Below are 27,133 nucleotides of genomic sequence, written 5' to 3' on the forward strand. Positions count from 1 at the left end.
TGCTTTCTAGCCAGTCCTTTCCCCATTAGCCCTGAGGCCTCATGGACAAGAAGCACGCCTGTGGGATTAAGTGCGGAGATGCTGTGGTCTGCAAAGCCTGTCTTGTTAGCTCACACCCTGCACTGTGGCCTCAGATTGCTGCTATTGCTTTGGTCTCTATCAAAGGCCCCCAGCTGTTCTCATTCCGGGGGCTTTGTTGTTGTTGTTTTTACTACAACTCTTCCCTACAAAATCATTTTTAAAATATTCCTTACCCAAAGACCTTACTTTGGGTAAGGGACCCTGGCAAAAGCAACATTTTGAAGTAAGATTAATTTCCAATTTATAACAGAGATTCTGATTAACTGTGATAACAAATGTTTCCTCCTGGATTTACCATTATCAGGAATCTCCCAAACAGACAATACTAGGTTGAGGCTTAGGGCCATGACAATAATAATAATAATAATAATAATAATAATAATAATAATAAAAAATTTGTGCCAGAAATTATCCTAAGAGTTTTGCACGGAGTAACTCATTAACTTCTCACAAAATCCTATGAACTATATTAGATAGATGAGAAATCTGAAGCACAGCGAGCCAATAGCTAGTATCAATGCTTAGACATGTACCAAGTCATTGTGAGCATTGTACCGTATTCCTTCCCCACAGATTAGTGCCCACTGGGCTTACTAGCCAGTGTTCAGAAGTCAAGATGTCTGCCAAACAAACAAGCTAGCCCCCTTCTACAGAGGAAGGCCACTGGAGACCTCCAGTTGTTTCTCTTCTTGAAGACGTTACATGATAGGAACTTCCAAACTCCCCTTAGAAGCCATTTACCCTAGTTTCATTGTTAAAGCTGCCAGGGGATGGCAATTAAAACTGATGCTTCAGCTGGGCATGGTGGCACACGCCATTAATCTTAGGAGGCAGAGGTAGGAGGATCATCATGAGTTTGAGGCCACCCTGAGACTACATAGTGAATTCCAGGTCAGGCTGGGCTAAAGTGCGACCCTACCTCAAAAAACCATAATATAATAAAATAAAATAAATGGTGATTCCTCTATTTTAGGTTCCCGCTGGCTTTTTTTTTAATTTAATTTATTTATCTGCAAGCAGAGAGATAGAAGGGAGAATGGGTGTAGCAGGGCCTCTAGCCGCTGCAAACTCCAGATGCATGTGCCACCTTGTGCACCTGGCTTTTCATGGAAACTGGAGAGTAGAACCTGGGATCGTCAGGCTTTCCATGCAAGCATCTTAACCACTGAGCTATCATCTCTCCAGCCCCCCTGTTGACTTGTTTTGTTTTGTTTTGTTTTGTTTTGAGGTAGGGTCTTTACCTCCCAAGTGCTGGGACTAAAGGCATGTGCCACCACACCTGGCTTGAGTTCTTCATTTTTTTTTCCCCCTGTTGACTTTTTATTTGAGCCATTATTGAGCTGAATAGAAATGAATCATTTCAGCTGAACAGAAATGAATCATTTCATATGTGTTTACAACAGATACCAAATGACTTTATGCATTCAAGTCACTTTGGTTTTTCATAATTTAGACATGGATTACCTGCTGAGATCCAAAAATTGTCCCTTGTGCATTTTTAAAAATATTTTTTTGTTCATTTTTTATTTATTTATTTGAGAGTGACAGACCGAGAGAAAGACAGATAGAGGGGGAGAGAGAGAATGGGCGCGCCAGGGCTTCCAGCCTCTGCAAACGAACTCCAGACGCGTGTGCTCCCTTGTGCATCTGGCTAACGTGGGACCTGGGGAACCGAGCCTCGAACTGGGGTCCTTAGGTTTCACAGGCAAGCGCTTAACCGCTAAGCCATCTCTCCAGCCCCCTTGTGCATTTTTGACATGGGGAAACTGAGGTGAAGACCACGAAGGAGTCTTGGCCCAGTGAGGCAGGCAGAAGGCAGCAGAGCCAGCTCTCCTGCGTGAGACATTTTCCACTTTTCATTGCACTCTGGCAGTTTTACAATTTCTCCTGGCCATCTAGTCCCGCTGCAATACATAGCGAGCATGTATGGACAGAGATTTTTCCAGAGTCTATTCATTGGCGGTGGCTGAAAGAAACCTGTTCTCTATTTTTGAGGCTTTTTTTTTTCCTGTTTTTTCAAGGTAGGGTCTCACACTAGCCTAGGCTGACCTGGAATTCACTATGTAGCCTCAGGGTGACCACAAACTAACAGAGATCCACTTTCCTCTGCCTCCCAAGTGCTGGGGTCAAAGGTGTGCACCACCACACCCAGCAGGGAACTGGTTCTTAGCCTTTGCTCACCAGGCCAAAGGTGTCCAATACGCAGGGCCACCAGCATAATCCACTCTTCCAGAATGGAAACGACTGTCATCCCAAAAGGGACCCTGTTCTTTCCATGATCAGTTTCAGTTGGGTTAGAAGTTCTTTGGAGCACGAAGTTGATAAGAAGCAAATTTTATATTGCCTATCATGTTCAAATCCACCTGAAGTCCTCACGAGTGACCTCTAATACGACAAAGTTCCAGCCAGGCATCTCTAGTTTGGGAGATAAGTAATGTGAAGTCTAAGATAAGAATTAGCTCACTTTTTTTTTTTAAGACAACTGCTTCTAGCTCCCAACTTTTCCTTATTCTATGGCTACAAAAGAAACCACATTCAGAAACACAGGAGGGAGGCCTAGTTCACCACTACAAAGAAATTCTCTTTTAACATGGGTGTTTCAAGCCAGGCATGGTGGCTCACACCTGTAATACCAGCTCTAGAAATACTGAGGCAAGAGGATTGCCACAAGTGAGAGGCCAGTTAGGGCCTCATAATGAGCCCAGGCCAGCCTGGGTTACAAATTGAGACCCTGTCTCCAAAAGTAAGAAAGAGGGCTGGAGAGATGGCTTAGCAGTTAAGGCACTTACCTGCAAAGCCTAAGGACCCATGTTCCACCCTCCAGATCCCACAATAGCCAGATGCAGATCTAAGGCAAACGCAAGGTCACACATGCCCGCTAGGTGGCATAAGCGTCCAGAGTTTGATTTCAGTGGTGGAGGCTCTGGCATGCCGATTCATTCTCTCTCTCTCTCTCTCTTTCTCTCTCTCTCTCTCTCTCTCTCTCTCTCTCTCTCTCTCTCTCTTTCTCTGTCTGTCTCTTTAAAAAAGAACAAGAAAGAGAGGAAGGAAAGGAGGGAAGGAGAGAGGAAGGAAGGAGAAAGAGAAAGAGGGAGGAAAGGAAAAGAAAAAAGAAAAGGAAGAGGGGGTAGGGAAGGAGCAAGAAAGAAAGGGGAGAAAGTAGCTTTTAACAATTCAAATTCTGAAGGATGCTGAGTTTCAACTGATGTTTTTCAGTAAACAATCTAAGTTCCGTATTAATGTAATTTGTATTAATTAAGGAGAAAGGTATGATTTCTCAGGGTAATCTGGCCCTTTCTCTACCTTAAGGATGGAATTGATCCAAGATTAGACTATGTCTTCATTTTCAGCTAGGTTGTTTTGTTTATTTTTTAAACTGGTTTTTGTTCTAAGTGTCAGGAGTGTACCAGACTTATTTATATCTGGAAGAAATAATGAAAGGCTGCAAGAGTTAAACTTGGTGCCAAATTAACGTCTCCCTCCTCTTTCCTGCTGCTCCTTTTTATATACTAGTCACATTCAGGGCTGTAGGAAACTTTATATCTCAGACTCTGGCTCTCATATTTGATCAGTAAAGAGTAATCACAGAATTTTTTAGAAAGGATTATGCCAGGATTTCAGATGTCCTGGGGTATGAGTTGATAGCTTTGTTATTCAAAACCTCAATGTTTTAGCTGTGACTTAAAGAAACTTACCGTGAGTCTAATGTTAATTAAAAAATAATAATAATTCTGGCATATAATTAAACAGAAATGTAACTCATGAACACAGATGTCACTGATTTGATGTCAATTCCTGTTTTCCAGTGCCCTGGTCATTGAAAAACAGCAGCATAGACAGTGGCGAAGCAGAAGTTGGCCGGCGGGTGACACAAGAGGTCCCACCAGGAGTGTTCTGGAGATCACAGATTCACATCAGTCAGCCCCAGTTCCTAAAGTTCAACATCTCCCTTGGGAAAGATGCTCTCTTTGGTGTCTACATAAGAAGGGGACTTCCACCTTCTCACGCACAGGTATGATCCTACTTGACGCAATTAAACACTTAAACGTTTATGCCTGTGCCACTCCATACACGCATACTAGGATGCCCATAACTAAGACGCAGACAATAACATGTATTTGCAGGGATGTGGAGAAGTTGATGCCTTTATACGTTGTTGATGGGAATTAAAATGGTACAGCCACCATTTTAGAAATGGGAGAAAAGTGGGACTGTTCTTCACAAAGTTAAGCATAGAATTACCATAAAATCCATCAATAGCTCTTTTAGGTATATGCCCAAAGAGACATGAAAGCATTTTTTGTTATAAAATGCATGCTAATGTTCATTGCAGCATTATTCATAGTAGCTGAAAACTGAAAACAAGCCAAATGTCCAAATGATGAATGAATATATAAGCAAAGTGTAGCCTATCCATGCAATGGGATATTATACAGACAGATAGGAATAAAGCATTGTGACATGCTAGAGCATGTACCTTGAAAACACTGCTAAGTGAAAATGTTTGGACACCAAAAGCCTCATATTATAGAATCCCATCTATATGAATTGTTCAGACAAGACAAATTCTTAGACACAGAAGGTAAATGAGTAATTGCAAGGAAATGTGGCTGATAGCTGACATAAATCTAATTTCTTGCCAGGCATCATGGCACATGTCTTCAATCCCAGTACTTGGGAGACAGGAGGATCACTGTGAGTTTGAGGCCATCCTAAGACTACATAGTGAATTCCAGATCAGCCTCCACTACAGTGAGACTGTGCCTTAAAAAAAATGAAAATATTAAAAGCTGAGTGTGGTAAAATGTGCCTTTAATCCCAGCACTCTGGAGGCAGAGGCAGGAGGATCGCTGTGAGTTTGAGGCCACCCTGAGAGTACATAGTGAATTGCAGGTCAGCCTGGACCAGAGTGGGACTTTACCTTGAAAAACAAAAAACAAAAACCTTTTAAATAGTAGATGGAAATGCTCTTCAATTAGCAAGCTAGGACGGTGACATAGCAGTGAATATCCTAAAATGACTGAGATTTAAGATTGCAGCATTTATGTTGCAGAAAATACATACTAAAAATATAAATGTACACTAATAAAATTAAATACATAAATTTATATTAATATATAAAAGATGATATCCATCCTACCTGATGAAGCCAACTTTACTAGGCCTATGATCAGAGGTTAATTTCAGGGCAGTTCATATTCAATGATTCTTGGTAACTGGATTCATTCATTAAAAATGTCATGAGGAAACATGCATTGTATATGAAAACAGAATTCAACAGCAGTCCCTCTGTGGTGACCCCCTTGGGAAATCCTTTGTGCTGTAAAAGGATTCCCAGTGCTAGGATAAAGAGATGGATTATATTACCAACCTGTTTATTTTTTTCCTCATCTTTCCTTTGATTTGTCCACGGATAAACCTCATCATATGTGCCACTTGGGATGAGTTAACATCTACCTAGCTTGGACTTTTTTTTTTTCCAATGAGAATTATATATCCTGAGACAAGCTTCACTTGCCCTCAAATACAGCAAATAAAAACATAAAGTGCATTAAGGAAATAGCGTCACTGGAGTGAAAACATATATCCAGTCAAGCAGCTGATTCTGAAGTGTGTTAGAAAGGTATTTATCTAGAGACTTCAAATGAAAAAACATTAGGGCTTTAAAACCACTGGCAAATAGGAAGCAATCAGGGCACCATATCCTTGTCTTGAGCTCATGGCAGACATTGCTAATCGATGACAGCACTTTTCCTCACTGAGCCCAGTGCACAAATGCCTCCAACATAACTCTCAAAGCAGCCACTACCAATCGACCAGTGTTGGCTCTCAAGATGAAACTTCCTCACTGTCCCATCTTTACAGCCTGAAATGATCGATACAAGGACTCCAAGGACTCTTGTTTCTGAGCAAGGAGGGCTGTGTGGGTTTTTACGACCACACACAGTGCGTGTTATAGGGACCGATATGTAAAGTGGTAATCAATGAGTCCTCTACTATCCACCCAGAAAAATGTCTATTGGACTACGTGCTGATTATCCAGAGATGAGTCAGCACAGCCCTGACCAAGCAGAACTCCTGATACAGAAGTCACATCTGCTCTCCGAAGAAAGGAATTCAGTTGGAAGGGGCCCCTAAGGCAGTTCTACAATTTATGGCCAGGCAGCAGGGTACTATGGGAAATTATGCAAATTGTAAGGTGGTCTCCTTGACCTTCAGGCTCCGCTGGTTCTAACATGACATAAGGAAGGATCTTCAGTGGTGAAATCTGCTTGTTGGCATTATTTGGGTAAGAATGAACATGCCTCTGGGTACAGCTGAGCATAGCATTTATCTCAGCCAATTGGCTACGAGGAGCTGTGCTAGGGAGAGCATTTCCTCCCCGTGTGGTTCCCCAGCACTGTTCTTCCTTCTTCCTTCCCCTGCTAGAGCTGGGGACATGGCAAAGCCAACAATTGCCGCAAGCCACCGTAGGCAAGTCAGTGCAGACAGCAGACACAGCATACTCCACTCCATTTCCCTGCTGTTCTGACATCCAGGACTCCAGTCCTCAACGACAATGTCTTTTCTCCTTTTGTGGCTACACCACCACGTTGTCCATCTCCTGCCAAGCTCACGATTGTTCTAGTGGCCGTCCCCTCAAAATAGCTCCACTCCAGGGACAGTCCCATCGTGCATTTCACAGGAAGGAAAATGAATAGCAAGAAGCTGATATGAGCCAGGATCTCGGTCCAGCTGCCAATGTAGGAACGTGGGGTGTGTTGGGAACAGGGGTCAAGAAGATGCAGCAGAGTGCATATACTCTGAAATGCACAAGACAGATACAGTACCAGGGTACCGCTTTCAAAAGGAAGGGAAAGTCTTGTCTGTATATCCTCATATTCATTCACTGTCATTACAGCATTCATGTCCGTTTGAGGAGCTACATTTCCTAGAGGAGACACTGCTTAGCTCTTTGCAGGGATAGGTGACTAACACATGTCTCGAGCTATTATAGAATTTCTCATTTCTATTGGCATATCCTATCAAGGAACATAAGTTCTATGGGGATTGGCAGTCTAGCCAAGGTGACTCATTTGAGCTGGAAAAAGAGAAAGAAAGAGATGGGGAGGGGGAAGGGTATGAAATTTCATTGGCCGTGTTGGAGAAAATAGCTATATTTAAATTTTATAGAGTATCATGCTCTAACTAAGAGCCTACAAGGTTTAGTATCCTCATCCAAGGATAATAAATACAGAGGAGAATCCTTTTTTTTTTTTTTAACCTGCTTAGATTTCCCAGGAATCAGGATCAATCCCAGATGACTTTTTGAAACTGGCTTTTTACAAAATAAACAGAAACAGCAAAGGAGAGAAAGAGAGAGAGAGATTATGTACATATATGTTCCTACTAAATACACAGACAGGCAATTCTTCAAATATAATTTCAAAATAAAATTAATATTCTAGTTATTTTCTTCTTATTAAAAAACAAACTAGGTTTTCATTGCAGAAAATTTTTAGAAACACAAGAAAGTAAAGCACCCACAAGTTAAAGTAATCCCCTTTGGCTGAATGTTGATATATATTATATTTGCTATGATAAAAATGTATCTGTGGCACTTTTTCAAAACCTAGCTGAGAATTTCAGAGGTTTAAAACAGCAAAGGCTATTTCTTGGTTAGTCTCTATCAGTGGTTCTCCTCCAGGGCAGAATTTGACCCACACCCACTCTAACCCTGAGGGAATATTTGACAGTGCCTGGACATATTTCAGTTGTCACAACTGGGAGTAGATTGTTACCCACATCTTTGGGTGTATGTCAGAAACACTGATGACTACCCACCCCCCCGCACAGTACATCCTCAAACTGTTTGCAGTGCAACCCCTAAAAAGAATTACCCAGCTTTCCATGCCAACACGCTGGGGTTGGGGCCCCCCTCCTTTATATGTTTAACCTCAGTTAGTAAGGGTATTGCTCAAGGTCAATCTCATATTCAAGGACTCTGACTCCAGGAACCTACACTGTCAGGTAGCTGGCTGCTCCCATGGCAAGGAAGAAGGGGGAAAAGTATGTACCCTTTCCCAAAGAATCCTGTTTGGACTGATGCATAAAACTTAGCCAGGGCTTGGTACCTCATGCCTTTAATCCTAACACTCCAGAGGCAGAAATAGGAGAATCACTGTGAACTTGAGGCCAGCTTGAGACTACATAGTGAATTCCAGGTCAGCCTGGGCTGAAGTGAGACCCTATCTCAAAACCAAAAAAAAAAAAAAAGAAAGAAAGAAAGAAATTAAAGCCCTTCTCATATTGACTGAAGTAAGTCACATCCTAATTTAAGTCTGACAGAAATTATAACCAGTGATATCCCCAGAAAAAGTGTGACAGAGCCTGTAGCCACTGCACAAACACCAGATGCATGTGCCACCTTGAACATCTGACTTTATGTGGGTGCTGGGGAATAGAACCCAGGCTGGTGGGCTTTGCAAACAAGCACCTTTAAACACTGAGCCACCTCCCCAGTCCAAAGGGCAGATACTAAACTATGTTTTAAATGCAGCATTTTGACTCCCTGCATGCATTTTTTAAGACATAGACAAGGGAAAAAGGTCAACCCAAACCTATCTTAGCCCACCAAGTCCAATTTTTATAGGCATGGTGCCTGCGCAGCAGATGCCAGATGACTCCAGCCAAATGTTTGAAAACCTACAACCTGTGTCAGACTTGCTGGAGCCTGGTTATAGGAAGAAATAGATCCAGCTGGGGAGGGGGAAAAAAAATGATAATCTGACCAGGCTACAGTGCTAGGCATCAAAGGAAATCTCTGAGGCTGTTGCTTCAAGTCGGGATCTTGGGTGGTTAAGGCAGCAAGCCAGCTTGCCTGACAGCTCATCACTGATTGCTCCTGATGTGTCAAGCCAAGGAAAACCCTTCGCGAGAACAAGTCAATAATCGGCAAATTAGGTACATGATTAACCCGAGACAACAAGATGCAGTTACCGCTTGGGAGCCCTGCCGGGACTTCACCTTCTCCACAATCCTGTTTAGCAAATATTAAAAATGCCTACTTCATCACTCAGACTGATGGAGCCAGGAGCCCGGTGACTTCCAGCCGTAACTTGCTCACATACAGCGGGCTTGTGGGCTCCGGCAGCCCGATGGCAGGGAGGTACCAGGAACTGAGTGGCAGTTAAGATGGAAGCAGGAGCCATCAGCCCCTAATTTGCACGGCGATGTTTCTATGGGAGGAGAAGCAAAACTCTCCACACATTAAGCGCACTAGCCAATAAAAGGAAACTGTTTAAGAGGCCACAAATTGCCCCATGATCATACCAAATAAATGCAAATATGGCAGATTGGGCATGTGTGAATTCTGATAAAATGAGCTGAGCAAACATTCCTGTTTGTCCTCATCAGCAGAATTCCCCTAATGACATTTTTTAAAAGCAAATTTATAGACGGCGATTAGTGATGTTAGCTTTTCCCAGCTTGGGTTCATGCCTTTCGATTTCAGAGCCTTATTGGAAAAGGAGCTCTCTCTTTCATGTCTTTCTTTCTGGCCCTGGTTTTAGGCGGGGTGGGACTGTATGGGTTCCTGGGAACTGGAGCGTCTGACTGTCCTGAGTACCTGTCTGCCCTCTCAGGGCCCAGGTGCCAATCAGGTGTGATTTCCAGTCTGCCAATGGCATTCAGCCACAGGCTGGCAGCCATACCAAGGTGTGGCTGTTAGCTGTGCAGTACATCACAGGGCCCTTTGTAGAAGGCCCTAGAGGATGCTCAGTCCTGTTTGGGAGAGTCCCGTGTTTTCAGACATGTGAGGTTTAGCATCTTTTTTCCCCAGGTCTAGAGAAAGATATTGTGAAACCAACTGGATGTTTCTCTGTTAAACTGAAAATATTTTGGGAAAGGACATTCTCAGGAGACCCCCTAATGATGACCTGGTGCCTCTCTGAGTGTTAGCAGAATAGGGGACACTCTCTTCTCCTCGGTAGCCAGGAGGAATCAGCTAGTGACGTGTGAGTATGTCGGCGATGCTGGTATTGGGGAGTACAGGGACAGGACACTAGACACTTTTTGAGAAGTGCTATGATAAGGTTGTGGAACTCGGAGAGAAAAACAGGGGGAAAGAAAGTGGGTGAGTCAGAAGGACACCACAGCTCCATATAGTTGGACCAAGTAGAGCTCAGGAGTTTGCAAAAACACCCTTTCTGAGCAAAGAACCTTCACCTCCCAGTGAAATCTTATGTAGAACCCCAAATGTGAAGAATAAAAGTGAGTTCTGGGCTGGAGAGATTGCTTAGTGGTTAAGACTTGCCTGAAAAGCCTAAGGACTCAGGTTTGATTCCCCAGGACCCATGTAAGCCAGATGCACACAATGGCACATGCTTCTGGATTTTGTTTGCAATAGCTATAGGCCCCGGTGTGCCCATTCTCCCTCTCACTCTCTTTCTCGTTTGCTCGCTCTCTCTCTCTCCAATAAGTAAATAAAATATTTTTGAAAATTGAGTTCTGTTATCATGTAGTTTGCAGTTGAAAGCCACACATACTATTATTGTTATGTGGTTGAGCATGAACAGTGCCTCTCTGAACTCTGGATGGGCTTAGAACTCACCAAGCCAGGGGCTCTCATGTCTCAAGATGTGTCTTTTTTTTTTTAATATTTATTTATTTGAGAGCGACAGACACAGAGAAAGACAGATAGAGGGAGAGAGAGAGAATGGGCGCGCCAGGGCTTCCAGCCTCTGCAAACGAACTCCAGATGCGTGCGCCCCCTTGTGCATCTGGCTAACGTGGGACCTGGGGAACCGAGCCTCGAACCAGGGTCCTTAGGCTTCACAGGCAAGCGCTTAACCGCTAAGCCATCTCTCCAGCCCTCAAGATGTGTCTTATGATGACCAGAGAATTGGTAAACATAGGCATGACCAAGGATAAATGAGGAACGATTTATTTTAACCGAGAGTAGAAATAAGAGAGAGTAGAAGCAAAGACATTCCAAATATGAACAGGGTCCCCTTCCTCTAGCTAGGAGGGGTTCCCCAGAGAGGGAAAATCCACATGGCAACTTGGATCAGGTTGTTTTTATGAACTAGGCATCCAGGTGGAATGAACCTCACTGCCAAGTTCAAATGTGCATGAAGGACCTAGATTGGTTAGTGAGCCAGGAGAACAGATCCAGACAGAGCCCACTAAGGGTCGAAAAGACCACAAAAAACTAAGAGGGAAGAATGAGGAAGCTTCCCCTGATTTCTGTCTTGAATCATACCAAACCAGACTGGAGTTTTAGTCTCCCCAGGGCAGGGTGACATCTTTGTCATATGGTCTGGACCTGTGTCTCTCTTTGCTAAGGAAGTTTGTATTGTTCCTAACATCCATCATGTGTTAACATCTGTGTATGTATATTTGTGTACATGTGCAGTTGTTCTCAGTATCTGTGGGCATTGATTAGTTCTAGGAAACCAACCTCCTTGGATGCTCAAATTCTTTCTAGAAAATGACATTTTACATTTGCATTTAACCTATGCATATTCTCATATCTACTTGAAACCAGTTCTAGATGACTCATATTACCTAAATCAATGTATATGTTGTGTGAATAGCTATGTTGTATTGTGTAAGAAACAGAAGAAAAAGTTATTCATATTCAGTACAGATATATATATTTTTTCCACTTGGTTGAACCCATGACTGTGTAACCCATATAGTCAGTTGAATGTACCTCTCATGGAAATGTCTCCACAGAGAGCTGAAACGCAGCAGGAGGGCCCCTCTGTGAATAGGGTAAGAGAAGATGACTGGCAATTAGGTTTCCAAAGATATTTGTATGTATAATAAATGATTAAAGGGATGTCAGCCCCCACCATTTCTAACACACACAGACTAGAAATAAATACGCCAAAATCTTAGCATCTACTCATTTGATCTGCTGAATTATCAGTGACTGTTACCATATTCTTAACAGTCCTCTTACATTTTTGTCATCGCTCTCTTCGAGAAAAGTGAATTTGTGACGCGGTTGGGTCTATCTTGAGTCAAATGAGCCTTGGGAAGATGCAAGTGGTCCCTGACATCCCATTCAGCCTGGGGATTCCATGGATGTGTCTCTTTGCTTCCTTTGTTGAGACAACTCATATTGGACGTTCTTAAGTGGCTGCAAATAGCAGCTGTACCTTCTCTAGCGATGTCCTCTGCCAGCTGTGGATGTGCTTCAAGTCAATTGGTTCCCCAAGCATCCAAGGAGAGGAAATAATGTTTTTCAAGAGTAAATCGCTGAAAAGGTCTGAGAACTGACCCCAGCCCTAGCCTTAGCTGTAAAAGGAGGTGCGTTGCACCTATACTTTAAACTCACTGATTTATTTATTTATCAATTATGTATGTATGAAAGAAAGTGAGAGAATGGGTGCACCAGGTCTTACTGTCACTGCAAGCAAACTCCGGATGCATGTGCCACTTTGTGCATCTGGCTTTACACGGGTACCGGGGAATCGAAACCAGACCTTCAGGCTCTGCAAGTAAGTGCCTTTAGCCACTGAGCCACCTCTCCAGCCCTAAACTCTCTTTTAAGAAAGATGTTTCATCAGGCCTGTTGGCACATGCCTGAAACCTCAGCACTCTGGAGACTGAGGCGAGAGGATCATAAGTTCCAGGCCAGCCTGGGCTACACAGCAAACCATGTCTCAAAAGCAAAAATGAAATCTCCATTCTGGGACCTGTTATACTTCCTTTGGAATGCACTCCTGGTTTTACCTCTTGACATGAGTACATGCCTCAGCTCTGCCACGTTTGCCTGAACAAGACCCTCCACTGTGGCTGCTTGTAGGATTCCAAGCAGACACACATCAGCTGGAGGAGTCACAAAAAGCCCAGTATGCATCATTAGGCTTGCCAATAAATGACGGTTATAGAGGTTAAATCTATGTTTCAGTCTGGAGAGATGTCTGAGTGGTTAAAGAAAAGGACCCAGGTTTGGTTCCCCAGAAGCCACATAAGCTGGATGCACAAGTGGTGTCTGAAGTTCATTTGCACTGGCTGGAGTCCCTGGCTTGCCCATTATCTCTCTCTTCCTCCCTCTCTCCCTCCTTCCCCCATCTCTCTCTCTCTCTCTCTCTTTCTCTCTCTCTCTCTCTTTCTCTCTCTCTCTCTCTTTCTCACTCACTCTCCAATAAATAAACATATAAATAAATAAAATATTTTTAGAAAATAAAACTATGATTCAGGATCTTCACAAAAATTATGGACTTCTGAAATGTCCAGTAAGCCCTTCTAGGAAAAGATGCTTTTATTTGTTAATCATTCTTCTGGTCATGTATCAAAACAATCTCCACTCAGAGATCCTTCCCCATCTAACCCTAGTTGCTCTGCCCACTCATGGTAAGGGCACCTTGGCACCATGATTGAGGGCCGTAGTATCTGTGGGATGAACCATGTCACACAGATGGCCTTGGCTGATCCTTACGGCAATTCATGTGGTAGTTTGAATGGTATGTCCCCCAGAGGCTCATGGGATTTGGATGCTTGTTCTCCAGCTGGTGGCATCTTGGGAGGTGGAGCCTTGATGGAGGAGGTGCGTCACTAGGGAGCCGTCCTTGAGGTTTATTAGCCCAGCCCTACTGGGTGTTAGCTAGCTTGCTCACTCTTCTTTTTTCAATATTTTATTTATTTGCTAGCAGAGAGAGAGAGAAGAGAGACAGAGAGAACGGGCACGCCAGAGCCTCTAGCCACTACAAATGAACTTCAGATGCATTCTCCACTTTTTGTGTCTGGCTTCACATGGGAACTGAGGAGTAGAACCCAGGTCATTAGGCTTTGGAGACGAGTGGCTTGACTGGTGAGCCATCTCTCCAGCCCTAGCTTGCCCACTCTTGCTGGTACCTCTCAGTTGCTGTGACAAGAGGTGATGCCCAACCTCTGCCCAATGCCATGCTTTCCCTGCCATGATGAATTTCCCTTGAAACTGTGAGCTGAAATAAGGCCCTTCCTCCCACGAGGCTGGGTGTTTTGCCCCAGCAAGCAGAGGATAGCTGCCGTTGTCCTGTTAACAGCACCCATGTTTGGCAGGTGGAAGAACAGGCCGAAGTTGGACTTACAATGCTGTGGTGTATTGGACAGAGCAGTCAGACACCCTCTTCTCTAGTGCTCATTTTCAGTAGCATCTGTAGTATAACATAAGCCCCATCATTACTGAGCAAAATTACAACCCCTGTCAAAACCAGGAGTTTCATTAAGTCCGTGAAAGTGATGTCGGAGATCTTGAATGTGTTGGGCAGATGGAGGACTTGCGCATAAGGATCTGGTTCAGGGAGTTGTCACGCTAAGGCAGAGGAAATTAACAGAGATAGACAACACTGGCTGCTCAAAGAGGGTGATGGTGAAAACGTGGAAAGAGATCTTAAGGGGCAGAGGAGGTGACTCAGTGGGAATGAACATTTGCTGTGCAAGCATGAAGAACTGAAGTTCATTCATAAGTACCCATGTGAAAAGCCTGGTGTGTGTGCCACACATGCCTGAAACCATGGGGCCAAGGGGTAGCTGACAGGAGGATCACTGGAGCTCTGTGGTCTGATCTAATATCGAGGAGATCCAGGTTCACTGACAGCCTCCATGTCAGGAAAATAAGGGAGAAGAGGACACTCAACATTTCCCCCTGGCCTCCACACACATATGCACAGGATACCTGCATCTGCACACACACATGCTCATAATACACATGTACATATAACACACACACACACACACACACACACGAAAAGATCTTAAGATAGTTGATGAACGCATCTACTATACCTACAAAAATGTCATTTGGGCTGTGCTGGTCCAGTCACCTGAACTGCTTGTGTGCCATTCTTGTGTAACTGTAAGATGCATATCAGGCTCATCTTTTTTAAAAGAAAACGTTTTATGTATTTGAAGGAGAGGGGAGAGAGAACGGGCATGCCAGCACCCCCAGGCACTGCAGACGCACCCCACACACATGCACCACGTTGTGCATGTGGCCTGCGTGGGTCCTGGGGAATTGAACTGGGTCCTTTGGCTTTGCAGGCAAGTGCCTCAACCACTAAGCCATCTCTCCAGCCCTCATCTTTTGAAATCTCTGAGAACAAGGTGTGTTGGGCAATCACTGAAACTACATAGAATAAAATGCTTGGTGTTACATATATGTGTATACATGAAAACTCAGTATTTGTTCAAACAACTAGAACCTAGTTGTAGATCTAACCTGAATCTTCCTAAGTATGGCAGAATATTTTGTTAGCCAAAACTAGTTTCCTTGTACAAGATAAACTCCTAATCAGATTTTTTTCCCATATGTTGACTTAATTCTCTTCAAGTGATCTTTTACTCAGTCCAAATAGCTGGGATGAGCTGAGGAGATAGTTCAGCGGTAGATAAACCAGTCAGTGTAAATGGGTTAATTGTAAATTGTGTTTTGGTTTGTTTTTCAAGGTAGGGTCTTGCTCTAGCCCAAGCTGACCTACTGACCTTAAATTCACTATGTAGTCTCAGGGTGGCCTCAAACTCACAGCAATCCTCTGCCTCCAAAGTGCTGGGGTTAAAGACATGTGCCATCATATCTGGCAATTTTTAATATGGGTAAATACATAGTTTAAGTAGACTTAAGACACACCCAACATGGCTCAGGGAGTTTCACGGGAGAGATGGAAAGATTCTTAGAACCACAAGTTGGGGCATTATGCACAGACACACTGCCTCTTCCACTTAACTGACAGCTGTCCTCAAAATGCACGACCCACAGTCCCCATGGGGATGACTTGCGGCCCCAGTGAGGAGGGTCCTTTTGGAGGGGGCTCAGGGATGAGGGAAAGGATGGTACCAACATGTGCTGTTTACACACTGACTATGTCAATAACTAATAAAAAAAGACTAAATAAAATATATTTTGATAAGTAGCTATTTTTATCTCACACACACATACACACACAAAAAAAAAATAGTGTTGAGAGCTGGAGAGATGGCTTAGCAATTCAGGTGCTTCCCTGTGAAGCCTAAGGACCCAGGTTCGATTCCCTAGTACCCACATGAGCCAGATGCACAAGGTGGCACATGCACCGAGAATTCATTTGCAGTGGCTGTAGGCTTTGGCGTTTTTTTTCTCTTTCTCTCTCTCTCTCTATCATAAATAAATAAAATATAGCATTGAAATAATCACCCTGTGGAATGCCTATGCGGCTCTTCCAGCCTGTGGAGAGTGGGTATAGGAAATATAGTTCATTCCAACTACCTGGCCTTGAACTAAAGCTTCCTGCAGTTCCCAGTCCCAGCTGTGTGGCCTTGGGTAAGTCACTAGACATCTCAGTGCCTACATTACGTCCTCTGTAAAATAGGGATGAAAATACTATGTGCTTATAGCAATGTTGTAAGAAAAATTTTATCAAATGCTTTGACGTGCTGGCGCAGAAGAGTGACATAAGCCATCATTATGTTGTTCAAAGCTTCCATAACACCAGCCCCCAAATAAACCAGACACATTTCAATTGCTTTTTTTGGAAGATAATTTTGATTTGTGTTTTTCTTATTATGGTGATGGTAGAAACATAGAAAACACTGATTTTTTTTTAGTATGTTTTCCACTTTTCTGCTCACATATTCTAGTCGTTTAAGTACAGAATCACACCTTACGTTGCTCTCACCTTTATCTCTGCTCACTACTCATCATGAGGGGAAAATATCTTTTACAAATCTAAATATTCTTCCATAAAATCATTTCATATGCCTTGAAAATAGTGTAGACTTTAAAAAAAATCCAACGCTCCCTTTTCAGTATTATAAATCACCCTACAGCAAGCAGCTTTGCAGATATATGTGCATGTATTTTTAATAATTTCTTCATGAGGACTTTTTAGAGCAGAATTACTTCCCTCAAAGAGCTCACAGTATATCAAACCTTTATAGCAGAAACAAGCATTGCATTGCAAAAACTGATTGAGTTCTGCCAGGAGTCAGGCCTAACTCACATGGCCACACCGGACAGGGCCTGTTATGCAATGAAGGTTTGAGAGAGGAGATGCTCAGGTTTGGCAGTCACTGCCCGAACTGCTGCCCAGCTAAGGTCTCCAGCCAGGCATGGAGGGAGGCTGACCAGAGCCTGTGTGACTCTGTTCATCTCTCCTGCCTGAGTGGTCACTTTGTGATTGGGCTCATTCCTAATTTACTCCCTCTCCTTTGTGATGGGTTTGCTATATTTTCACACAAGACCCTCTAATTGACCTTGGGAGAACAAAGAGACCAATGTGACCTTTTCGAAAAACCATTGGCTAAAGACAATTAGAGTGGAAGGTGCAATAAATAAGAAATCACATCAGCAGAGCACTGAGATGGAAAACACATTCCCTTGGCCTTGCTGGGCAGCCTTTGTTCATCTTGCAGGAGACTTGAGGCGCTCATCAGTTTCACTGACCTTGACCCCAAGGCTCTCTGAGATCATTTTGTTTTCAGAGCAGCATCTTCCCTGCTGCTCCTGGGCCAGATCAAAAGGCAGCAGGTTGACAACGTGGCCTTATGGGGAGATGAAATATGAAACCGGCCCACTCACAGGCTCAGCAAATGCTCATTGGATGTTTGCACTGCAGACAGAGATAAAACACACCATCTCCCTTTAAGGAACTAGGCTCTTGGCAGGTTAAGAAATGATAATGTCATACAAGGCTTGACTATGAACTGTCCCTGTGGGAGTTTTAGTGAAAAGTCCCCCTTCAGCTCACGTGTTTTGAATATTTGGTCCCCAGCTGATGGCAATTTTGGAAAGTTGGTATTCCTCCTGGGTAGAGGAGGTGTATTGCTGGGGGCAGGCTTTGGGGTATTAGAGCCCAGCTCCCCCTTGCCAGAGGCAGCTCACTCACTCTTGCCACTCTCCCGGGTGATGTGACAAGATGGGATGCCCAGCCTCTGCTCTGCCATGCTTTGCCTGCACGATGAGACTTTCCCTCAAGACTACAAGCTGAAATAAATCCTTTCTGCCCATGTGCTCCTGGTAGGGTGTTATGTCCTAACAATGGGGAGGGATCTCTGGTTCCTAAAATTATTGAAGGCTTGTTCCCCAAGTGGTGAGAGATGATTGGATCACGAAGGTGAAACCTCATGGGCGGATTAACCCATGACAGCTCAATGCACTCTAAGTAGGTAAAGCTTAGTTGAAAGAGAAAAGTTACTGGGGACTCTGAAGACCATATCTTGTCCTTTCCTCTTTTTGCCTCTTCCTGTACCAGGAGACAAGCAACTCTTCACCACGCCTTTCCTCCATGAAGCTTCTCTTTTGCCAGAGGCCCACAAGCAATGGAGCTAGCTAGCTTGCACAGCCTGACACCACAGATACTATGAGCCAAAATACACCTTTCCTTCCTTAGGTGACCTTCTGGGCATTTTTTTCAGAGCAATGGAAGAGTGATTTATAGACGGTGTCACAGTCAGCTTCACGTTGCTGGGATGAACTTCCAACCCAGACACAGTTTATAGGAGGAGAGGTTTATTTGAAGCTTTCAAAGCCAGAAGTCCCATGATGGAGGAGAAAGCTGCCCCCCTTCACAGGTCTACCCAGAGAGAAATACCACCACCAGCACCATAAGCAGGAGCACTCCAGAAACCCCAAGCAGAACTCCCAACACTCTGCATACCTTAGGCTGGAATCCCAGATCTACCCACAGTGACACCTCTTCCAGCCAGGCAGCCGAAAATCCAAGAAGTTTTGAGAAAACCAAATCTATTGGGGGACATCCATCCAAACTACCACAGACAGCAACTGCAAGAAGGCAGGGTCCTGGGGTCCAGCAGGGGACTGATGAGAACAGACCCTACCCTGCAGACACCCTGAGTGGAGTTTGAATCTTGCCTCTGCCACATAGTAGCTGGCATGTGTGTGGCTGAATCTCTCTAGATTCAGTTACACCATCTATAATAGGCCTATTCCTCATCAGGCTGTTGTGAGAATAAATGAGTGAATGCCCAGCAAATAGTAAGCACCCTACAGAGATCAATCAATCAGTCTAACTGGTCCACAGCCTTCACTGCTTGCTCGCAGGTAGCCTAGCAACCAGGGGCTCTACAGGGAGGATGGCTGGGCCTCTGGCCAAAACCAGTACTAATATGCAAACTGAGTTTTCACTGATCCTTAAGGCTCTAGTCTAGACGTCAGTGCTCAGGATCTGCCTACTCCATCAAGTGACTCTGATCTCCTCCCATCCTCTTACAAATATATGAACTGGCAGAAGTTTGGGTACCTCTCCCGGGACACACTAAATCTAGTCGTGTCCAGCCCAGCACACCTCTCTCGGGATGGGGAAAGAGTGGATAACACCTCCTTCGAATACCATACTCTCTTTATGTTTCTTAGAGCTCTTGCCATAGGCCATTTGTACTATGCATCAGTCACACATTCAATGCCTGCTAATTGCTGTCTCTCCTAAAGAGTTGAGAGCATAGCAGGTCTAGGGGTACAAATGCAGGACATGTCAGGTATGGTGGTGCATGCCTTTAATCCCAGCACTTGGGTAGGAGAGAGAGAGGTAGGAGGGACATGGTGAGTTCAGCCTGAGAGTACATAATGAATTCCAAGTCAGCCTGGGCTAGAGTGAGACCCTATCTAAAAAAAAAAAAAAAAAAAATCAGGACACCACTTCTAACATGAGAGGGATTGTCAAGTGACGTCCTAGAGGAATGGCCACAGATGAGTTGTTGAGGGTGAGCTAATAAAATAAAAACATAGAAAGAGACGGAAAGATTTTCCTAAGCAGAGGACAAATGAAGACATATCTGTGTTGTGTAGGCTGGCCAGAGCTTTACACAATGTTTATGGATTTTTGTTGTTGTTGTTTTATTTGTTTTGGGGGGTGGTTTTCTTGTTTTGCTTTGTTTTATTTTTTTTTTTTTTTTCTCAAGGTAATGACTTACTCTTGCTCGGGCGACCTGGAATTCACTGTGTATTCTCAGGGCAGCCTTGAACTCAAGGTGATCCTCCTCCTACCTCTGCCTCCTGAGTGCTGGCATTAAAGGCATGAGCTAACACACCCAGCTAACAAGCTTCATTTTGAAAGAATTTTGTTTTAAGTATTTGAGAGAGAGAGAGAGAGGCTGATAGAGGAAGAGAAGAGGGGGAAAGAGAGAGAGAAATGGGTATTCCAGGGCCTTCAGTCACTGTAAATAAACTCCAGACACATGCAACACCTTGTGCATCTGGCTTACATGGGTCCTGGGAAATCTAACCTGGGTCCTTAGGCTTCATCAGCAAATGCCTTAACCTCTAAGCCATCTCTCCAGCCCATGGTGGCTGTTTTGTTTTGTTTTTGGCAATGCTTGGAATTGAACCCAGATCCTCACACGTGCTAGGTAAATACTCTTAACACGGAGCTGTTGAGCTGTTTTCCTCAGCCTACTCTTGTCTTCTTTCTTAGAAACTGCTGTTCTTTAACCCCAGCTCATTACCCAGGCCTTTCCCTTCTGTTCTGAGTCTTGCAGGCTGGAAGTAATTAGGAAGGGGGCCCCCTCTGGGAGGGTCTCACAGCTTGGCATCCACGTTGAACTGGTACAGATTTAAGCTAGGTAGGGGGAGAAAGTGTCCCACCACCCTGAAGCATTCAGTCACCTTAAACTGGGAACATACACTTCTTTAAATTAATTTATTAACTTCGTATACAAAGTGATAGGTTTCATTAATGGCATTTTAATACATATATGTCATTATACTTCATTTTTGTTGCCCCGCTCTCTCTATCCTCTCAAACTTTCTAACCCCCTTCCTAGCAAGCTTCCTCTACCAAATAATACCCACTCTTCCCTTACCCTTAAAATCTTCTCCCATCCCATAGACCAATATTTTCCTGACCTACACAGACACATATATTTATTTAAACCTAGATTCTGCATGTAAGAGAAATCTGGAGACCAAGTGTTCAAACATATGAGCTTGGTGTATTTTGTTTAACATATTTAATTTCTAGTTCCATCCATTTTCCTCCAAGTATTATGAGTTCCTCTTTCATTACAGCAGAAAAAAAAAAAAAAGTAACTCCATTGTGCGTACATACCACACTTTTTTCATTTATCTGTTGATGGGTGCCTTAGCAAGCATGGAGAGTGCACCAATAAACCTGAAAAAAAGGTACCTCTGTGGCATGCTGACTTACAGTCCTTCGTATACATAATGCAAGAGGCGTTTAGCTAGATCTCATGGTAGTTTTATGTGTTCTTTTTTAAGGAGCCTCCATACTGACTTCCATAGTGGCCACACAGGTCACATTCCCTCCGGCAGTGTGGAAGAGTTCCCCTTTCCCCACAGCCTAGCCAGCATCGGTTGTCTCAATGACAACCAGTTTGACTGAAGTGGAAAGGAATCACAAAACAGTTTTAATTTGCATTACCCTTGTGGCTAAGTATGTTTGAACCCTTTTTAAAATATTTATTGGCCACTTGTATTTTCAGTTTTGAGAACTGTCTATGAAGCTCATTAGCGCCCTTATTGATGTGATGATATTTGGATGTTTAATTTTTGGAGTTCTGTATAGATTTTAGATATTAATCCCCCATCTGATGCATAGTTAGAAAGCATTTTCACCATTCCGTAAGCTATTTCTCCGCTATGCTAATTGGTTTTCTTTGCTGGGTTGGAGCTTTTTGATAGCAAGTAATTTCATTTATCAATTCTTGGGACTATTTCCTGCGTGTTTGGAGTCATTTTCAGAAAGTCTTTGCATATGCCTGTATCTTCAGGTGTATTCCTCACGTGTTTCTCTAGCAGTTTCAGAGTTGCAGGTATAGTCATGTCTTTAATTCATTTTGATTTTTGTACAGTGTGAGAAACAGGAATCTATGATAATTCTTCTATGTGTAGATATCCAATTCTCCTAGCACTGCTTGTCGAGGAGGCTGTCTGGTTCCAGTGGGTGTGTTTTTAGCACTCTGGTGAAGGGTAGGTGGCTCAAGCTGCATGGGTTTGTTTCTGAGTCATCTCTTCGGCTCCGCTGGTCTCCACGTCTGACATTGTTCCCATACTGTGCTGTCCTTGCGACTATGGCTCTGATGTGTAATGTGAGGTCAGATCCTGGGATGCTTTTTTTTTTTTTTTTTTTGTTCCAGCTTTGTTCTTTCTACTTCAGATTGCTGGGCTGCTTGTGGTCTTTAGTGTGTCCATATGAATTTTAGGATTTTTTTTACTTTTTTAAAAATGTTTATTTAAGAGAAAAAGTGTGTGAGGGAGACAGAGAGAGAGAATGGGTGTCCCAGAGCCTCTAGCCACTGCAAACAAGTTCCAGGTGTATGCACCACCTTGTGCATCTGGCTTATGTGTGTTCTGGGGAATCAATCCTGTATATTTTGTGCTCCGTAGGCAGGTGCCTTAACTGCTAAGCCATCTCTCCAGCCCTGGACTGTTTTTGCTAATTCTGCAATGAATAGCATTGGAATTGTGATGGGACTAAATGGAATCTGTAGCTCTCTTTCAGTAACACAGTCATCTTAAAATAACCTTTCTGAGATGAGCATGGAAGGTCTTTCCGTCTTCTCATGTTTTCTTCACTTCCTTTCTTTAGTGTGGAAGTTTTCATTGTAGAGGGCTTTCACTGCCCTGGTTAGGTTTATGCCTAGAGACTTTACTTCTTTGAAGCTATTCTGAATGGAATGTTTTTCCTGGTTTCTTTCTCACCACATCAATTACTGGTATTACAGAAAGGCTAAAAGTTTCAGTATGTTGATTTGATAGTTTTATATCCTGCTATTTTGCTGAAAGTGTGTATCAGGTCTAAGAGCTTTTAGGTCAAATCTTTAGGGTCCTTTTTAAGTAGAAAATCATGAGAATAGAGATACTTTGACTTGTTCCTTTCATATTCATTCCTTTTATTTCTTTATGTTATCTTATTGCTCTAGCTAAGCCTTTAAGCACTGTATTTATTTTTTTTAAGAGAGAGGACACCTTTATTATTTACATAACTTATTATGGTGATCAAATACCTGACAGGAAGCAGCTTAAGGACGAAAACGATTTATTCTGATTTACAATGTCAAGAGAATACATTCCATCATGATGGGGAAGGCCTGGCAGTAGGAGACCAGCTGGTCACATTGAATGCACAGTCAGGAAGCAGAAGAAGTGAGCCAGGATATAAAATGTTCAGACCTCCCCAAAGTAACTTCCTCCAACAAGGCTCCACTTTCTTTTCCCTCCTCCCACCCCCAGCCCAGCTAACCTGGAATTAACTATGGAGTCTCAGGGTGGCCTTGAACTCACAGCAATCCTCCTACCTCTGCCTCCTGAGTGCGGGGATTAAAGGCATGTGCCACCACCACCCTAGGCTAAGGCTCCACTTTCTAACCACCTTCCCAAATAGCATCACCAGCTGGGGACCAAGTGTTCAAATACTTGAGCCTATGGGGGACATTTTATGTTCAAACCACAATAGTGCCCTTGTCTCATTCATGAATTTAGAAGAAATAATTTCAGCATTTCCCCAATTAGTATAATGTTGACTCTATAAACCTTTATTGTGTTGAGACACATTCCCCTCATTCATAGTTCCTTCAGGACAGGATGAACTTTGTCAAAGGCCTTTCATGCATCTGTTTAGATGGTCATGTGATTTATCTCCTGTCCTAAAGTCTGTTTATGTGACACATTACATTTATTGATTTGCATTTGTTGGACCAACCTTGCACCTCTGGGACAATACCCACTAGGTGTTGATCTTCTTGATATATTCCTAAATTCAATTTGTAGAAGTTTTATTCAGAAATTTTACATCTGTGGCCTAAAGTTTTCATTTTTAATATTTATTTTATTTTATTTATTTATTAGAGAGAAAGAATGGGCATGCTAGGGCCTCTAGCCACTGCAAACATACTCCAGGCACATGTGCCACCTTGTGTATCTGGCTCACATGGGCTCTGGGAAATTGAACCTGGGTCCTTAGGCTTCACAGGCAAGTGCCTTAACCATTAAGCCATCTCTTTTTTATGGTCTTTATCTACTTTGATATCAGTGTAATATTGCCTTCATAAAGTAAGTTTGACTGTCTGCCTTCCCTTTCTATTTTGTAAAACAGTTTCAGACATGAGCAGTAGATTATCCTTCAAGATTTCATAGATTTTGGCAGTGAAACCAGGTGTTCCTGTGCATTTTTCTTTGTGGAGAAACTCTTTGCCAAAGCTGGGTGGAGGGCAGTAGCAATACAGAATCTAATGTATCCCAAGCTAGGTTTGAACTTGCTATGTAGCTGAAAATGACCTTGAATTCCTGATTTTCCTGCATCTACCTCCCGAGTGCTGGAATTCTAGGCACACGGCACCACATGAAGCTACAAGAAAACCCTATGACTGCTTCAATCACATTGCTGGTGATGGATCTACTTAAGCTGTTGGGATCTTCTTAATTTAATTTTGGTGGATGATATATATTTAGGAATTTATCCATTTCTAATAGATTTTCTAGTGTTTTTTTTTTTTTGACATGTGAATTTTCAAAGTATTCCCTAATGATTCTCTGTATATCCTTGGAATCTGTACTAACCTTCCCTTTTTCATCTCTAGTAATTATTGTTTTTAGTTTGGACCTTCTATTCTTTTTTTAAATACTTTTCAAATTTATTTCAGAGGGAGAGAAAGAGACAGACAGAGAGTGAGAATGGGCACACCAAGACCTCCTGCCACTACAAACAAACTCCAGACACACACATGTGTCACTGTGTGCATTTGGCTTTACGTGGGTACTAGAAAATCGAACCTGGGGCCATCAAGCTTTGCAATCAAGTTCCTGTAACCACAGAGCTATCTCTCAAGCCCCATCTTCTGTTCTTTATTTTAGTTAGTTTGGCTAACTACTGTCAATCTTGTTTATTTTTTCAAAGAACTACCTCTTGGTTTGACGAGTACCATGTGTCCCATGAATCTCCATCTCATTCATTTCTGCCCTGAGCTTTATTGCCTCTTATACCTGCGACTTGTGGATTTGGATGGGCCTTGATTTTCCAAGACAGCTGCATCATTAGTTTATTGAGATTTCTCCAAGCTTTTAATGTCATCACTCATGGCTATGAGCTTTCTCTTAGAACTGCCTTAGCTGTGTCCTGAAAATGCTATTAAGTTGTACTTTCTTTTTCATTTGATCAGGAAAACAGTGGTAACAAAAGAGATGCCCCCAAAATGAGAAAAATTGAAAATGAAATTGGATAAGTATAAGATGAGGAATAAAGTTAAAAACATGAGGTTTACAAAAATAAAGTCAAAATACTAGAAGTATAGTAGAGAATCAAAAGAGAAAGACATGAGCAAGAAAGATAAAAGGAAGAAAACAAGAAGAAACAAGAAGGGCTGGAGAGATGGCTTAGTAGTTAAGGTGCTCATATGCAACGCCAAAGGATCCGGGTTCGGCTCCTCAGGACCCACGTAAGCCAGATGTACAAGGGGGTTCATGTGTCTGGGGTTTGTTTTCAGTGGCTGGAGGCCCTGGCATGCCCATTCATTTTCTCTCTCTCTCCCTCCGTCCCTCTCTCTGCCCTTGTATATATATATAGGAAGCAAGTGGAGGAACTGTCTTCAAACCTTCAAGATGCCCTGCTGCAGAGATGCAGTTCAGAGTTCTCTAGCTCTAAGATAGTGAGAGACAGAGAGATGTCTCCCCTGACTTTAGGCTCATGACTATCAAACTCCATTACTACTCCATTACTCCTGGACACAAAGTGAGGTTGTACACTTCACCACCTCCTTCAGACTGCTGTTTTCTATCTGTCTGCATCTCGACGGCTCTCTCTCAAGGGCTTCTCTCATCTTGTGGCTGTGTAGATCACCACAAATCAGTTACCTCAGGGTAACTTTAAACAATAAACTTTAAACAATACATTTCCCTCTTAAGATATTGTCTAGCCACTACCCTGTGCATCATATAGAGTAGCAGAATGGGATTCCTTCCCAGTGCTAACCCAGTCTGCCAGTAACCATTGTCTCTCCAAGACCCGCAACTGGATGTGATGTTTGTGAGGACTATGGGCTTGTTCTGAGGTTAGGGCTGTCCATCTCTTATCACCAGGACCACCTGGTGGTCCTTCTTCCCCTCCCCACACAGTGTTCTGTGACCAAAGCATGTCTTTAGCAGGAGGGACTTGCCATGTAGTTGTGGTGAGAAGCCAAGAGCCTTGGCAAAATCTTGTTTTGTTTTGGGGCCCTTGAGAGCCTTCCTAGCCAGCAATTCACTGGGAGGTATCTCACCCCAGGCATTAGGATTTTCTTTTTTTAACACTTTATTTATTTATTATTTATTATTAGAGAGAGAGAGGCAAGTAGAGAGAGAGAAAGAGAGAAGATGGGCTCATCAGGCCCCTAGTCTCTAAAAATGGACTCCAGACACATGCACTACCTTGTGCATCTGGCTTATGTGAGTATTGCGAATTGGACCTGGGTCCTTGTGCTTGGCAGGCAAGTGTCTTAACCACTAAGCCATAACCTCCAGCCCACCAATAGGATTTTCTTATAGCTTCTAGGTACAACTTTATCCATCCCACTGGCTATTCCTGCCCAAACTCTATCTTTTCCAGTAAAAAATTTTACTTAGTTAACAAAGAGGCAGTTTTCCATGTGTCTTGTTCATGACATTTTTAGTTTTGGTTAACCCTACCCTTCCCCTGCTCTCCTCCATCTCCCTCCCCTGGTCCAGCCACAGTATTATACCCTCTACTTACACACACGTTACCCCCCCGCCAGGCCCTCCTACCTCCTCCCCCCTCATGGCCTCTTTCTATATCCCTGGCCTTTATACATAAACCTAAAAGTTCAAAGTTGGTAACTACATATGAGACAGAATATGTGGTATTTGTCTTTCTGATACTGGGTTACCACACTGAATTAATATTTCCCAGATTTGCCAGGTGTGGTGGCACATGCCTTTAATCCCAGCACTCGGGAGGCTGATTTAGGAGGATTGTTGAGAGTCTTAGGCCAGCCTAAGACTACATAGTGAATGCCAGGTCAGCCTGGCCTACAGCAAGTCCCTACCTTAAAAAAATTACACACACACACACACACACACACATTCCAGATCTATCCCCTTTCCTGTGAAATTCCTAATTTCATTTTACTTCACATCTGA

At 43.2% G+C, this 27,133-nt stretch overlaps 1 protein-coding gene across 10 annotated transcripts in view; it reads left to right on the plus strand.

Moving 5' to 3' along the window:
* Positions 1 to 27,133, plus strand: part of Tenm2 (teneurin transmembrane protein 2) — a 1,398,763-nt gene that overhangs the window by 1,159,301 nt on the left and 212,329 nt on the right. For all 10 annotated transcript variants that reach the window (XM_045152018.1, XM_004661036.2, XM_012949310.2 and 7 more), the window contains one exon: positions 3,888 to 4,093. In XM_045152018.1, coding sequence (XP_045007953.1) covers positions 3,888 to 4,093 — 206 coding nt within the window. The remainder of the gene's footprint in view (positions 1 to 3,887; positions 4,094 to 27,133) is intronic.

Source organism: Jaculus jaculus, chromosome 6, assembly GCF_020740685.1.
Source record: "Jaculus jaculus isolate mJacJac1 chromosome 6, mJacJac1.mat.Y.cur, whole genome shotgun sequence".
Lineage (NCBI taxonomy): Eukaryota > Metazoa > Chordata > Mammalia > Rodentia > Dipodidae > Jaculus > Jaculus jaculus.